The 2,920-nt window shown below is 39.9% G+C and overlaps 1 protein-coding gene across 1 annotated transcript in view; it reads right to left on the reverse strand.

Moving 5' to 3' along the window:
* ttc27 (tetratricopeptide repeat domain 27) overlaps window positions 1–2,920 on the reverse strand; it is a gene marked incomplete at its 5' end in the record, with an annotated part of 25,240 nt that overhangs the window by 16,913 nt on the left and 5,407 nt on the right. The window contains 1 exon segment of the mRNA XM_035659395.1: window positions 2,207–2,302. Coding sequence (XP_035515288.1) covers window positions 2,207–2,302 — 96 coding nt within the window.

A 2,920-nucleotide genomic window follows, 5' to 3' on the forward strand; every position in this document is an offset into this window, starting at 1 on the left:
AACTAGAAAATTCCTAAAGAAATTTTGAGTGTGCCTGCCTCTGGCCCATATATTAATACCATGTCATTCTCTTTAGCTAGCTAGCGCTAGCATTTTAATACCTTCTAATTCTCTTTAGCTAGCTAGCTAGAGTTAGCACACATAAACACAGTAACCAAAGCTAGCGCTGAGCTAAGCACTAATTGTGTTCTTAGTTAAGCGCTAATCGCTAGCTAACCGCTAANNTGTCATTCTCTGTAGCTAGCTAGCACTAGCTTATTGATGCCGTAAATACTCCTCTCTAGCTAGCTATGTGTGTGCGTGTTATTATTGGGAATAATAGTGTGCTTTCAGGCACACTCAATGATGAAGGAAGGGAATCAGTTGTGAAATGTATGCCATACTTTAGAATACGATCAGTAGTAATGTAAAATATACTGTGTGTGTATGTAGTTACAAGCCTGAAATGTGCAAAAATGCCCTTCAGTGCTTTGTTACATGCAGGCCATGGTTCTCCAGAGTGAAAAAAATGCATCACAGCACCTGCAATCCTCCACTTCATCCCACTTTAAAGTCCTCAGGCGGCAATAGTGACTCCTCCATTTCAGCTTTACTGCTGTTATCAGTTATTACATGCCGCCTGGGTGATATCGCCTCTCCTTCTGATCTCTCCCTCTCTCCAGCACAAGTCTAAATCTTTCTATTACTGTTTATTCTACTCATTGCTCTTTCTATTTTTTTCTCCTCCCTATAGAGGGGAGGAATAAAAATATTGAGATGAGTTAAATTATACAAAATTAATAACAATATTAATACAAATACAGAGGTTAAGTTCAAGTTAGGTTTAATTGTATTTTTAAGGTTCATAATTATTCTATAAATCCTACTTGAACATCTGCAAGAAATAGCCTAACAGGCAATTATGTCGAGCAGCACAAGCTTTACGGTGATTATCTGTGCTGTGTTGATCTATGAGTGTTTTCTTAAACAATTTACTTTAATGATTAGAGAGGATGCTTTTGCTTTCAGTTATTTTAAACGTTTTCATGCACGTAAAGTCACTGTAGCAAATATCGCTAATATTTAAGCAGCAAATCTAAAAACTGTAGTTATACACTTGACAGGACAGAGGAAGCAGAGGATTTATCAGGAGGATGGCTGTTTTACGCTAAACAATTTCACTGTATGAACTGCGACTGTTTGTGAGACCTTGTGTAGAAGAACACTGAACGTATATTAACCTTAGATGCTGAAAAAGTGACGGGATGACACTATAAACAATTTATCGTGGTGAATTTCTATTACTGCTTCAGCATTTTCCCCAATGTTTGCATTGTTACACAGTGCAGACTTAGTGCATCTGTACATAGACAGAACACAGAATATGTGTGCGATGTTAGATTAGATAGCCTGACAGGCACTGCACGAGTAAGCAAGGGGTCAATTGTTTTTTGAAATTCATTATTAAGTTAACACTACACCAGTACAATGATGAAGAAATGCTGCATGTGCTCTCATGACTCCATCAACAAAGTAAGTGCGAACAACTGAATATTTACAGAAGCCTGGAAAAAACTATGCATGATCTGGAGAGGGTCAGATAACTTCCACAGCAAGCTGCAGCAAACAGCTGTAATTTCTAAAACCCTGAGGAATGACAGTGGATGAGTGTAGAAAAGGAAGTGTTGCAATCGCTAACTCCAACCCTGAAAGAGTTACTTTAGTTATTTTACCCACAATACAAAAGGGTTGTGCAGAATTAACAATATATCTATTGTATGGCCTATTGTCCTACCAGTAGTGGGTGTAAAAATGTATCTGGGATCTCATTTTGTCCTAAGAGTAGCACCTAAATATCAAACAAAATCTCCAAATGAGAAAAGGTTCGTCTTCTGGAAGTAAGCCTTTTCCCAACTTTTATTGTGTGATTAATACAAAATAACAGCTGTGGTCGATTATTTAGCCCACAGATGGATTACCATAACACTTTTAACTGACACTGAAAGGCTCTCAAAGAACAAGCCCTACTGGCTTTGGTCTACCACTACCTACTAGTGCTCTTTTGTTTGCAGTTTACACAGTGAAAATAGTGGCACAGCATATGGGCTGTAAATATGAGGAAGGCCCAGCACCTGCTCTTAAACTTTCAAATTCCACCACATCTGATGACTTCAAATTCTCAGAGAAGTGTTTGTGCTGGTAATTGTCCTCATGAAGTGTTTACTACCTGGACAGCCCATCTGGGCGGGGCTTGGCAGCAGTAGAAGACCTTGAGCCGCTCAGTCACAGGACAGTTCTTGTCTTCAAAGTGGTCTACTATTACCTAGAAAAGTAAAACAGGAAATTACATTCTGCAGCTGGATATGTTGATTTCTGATATATCCTCAAAATTAACTTTGCACTGTTTGTACCATACTGTGATTTTGTTCACCATTCAGTGACCTCACTTAGACTCACTTTTACGGACTGGGATCTGATTACAGCAGATACAATACCAGTCACCTTTATCGACTTTAAATGTCTGCTACTGTATATGCTGTGATCTGCCTTTGACTGAGAAGATGATGAAAGGGAAGCTGAAAGCCATCATGGACAACCCCTCTCATCCTCTCTACACTGAGGCAGCTCAGGAGCACTTTCAACCACAGACTGATCCAGCCTCGGGCCTCAAAGCGGTTTGGAGGCTCGTTGGTACCATCGGCCATCAGACTCCACCACGCCACAGCACCCAGTACCTCCAACCCAATCAATAAAGGTACATCTTATCCTATCTTGTTGAGTATTGACAGGGTCACATGGTGGACTCAGGGGTCATTAGGTACTAAATGGGTGATAACAGGGAGCATTAACAGAGACAAAAAGCAAACAGTGAACACAACTATGTTGTGAGGCTGCCTCGTCAAATCATCCACAGTTGTTTTATGGGCTGATATTTGTGCCA

Source organism: Morone saxatilis, unplaced genomic scaffold, assembly GCF_004916995.1.
Source record: "Morone saxatilis isolate NCDOM2014 unplaced genomic scaffold, NCSU_SB_2.0 Contig17, whole genome shotgun sequence".
Lineage (NCBI taxonomy): Eukaryota > Metazoa > Chordata > Actinopteri > Moronidae > Morone > Morone saxatilis.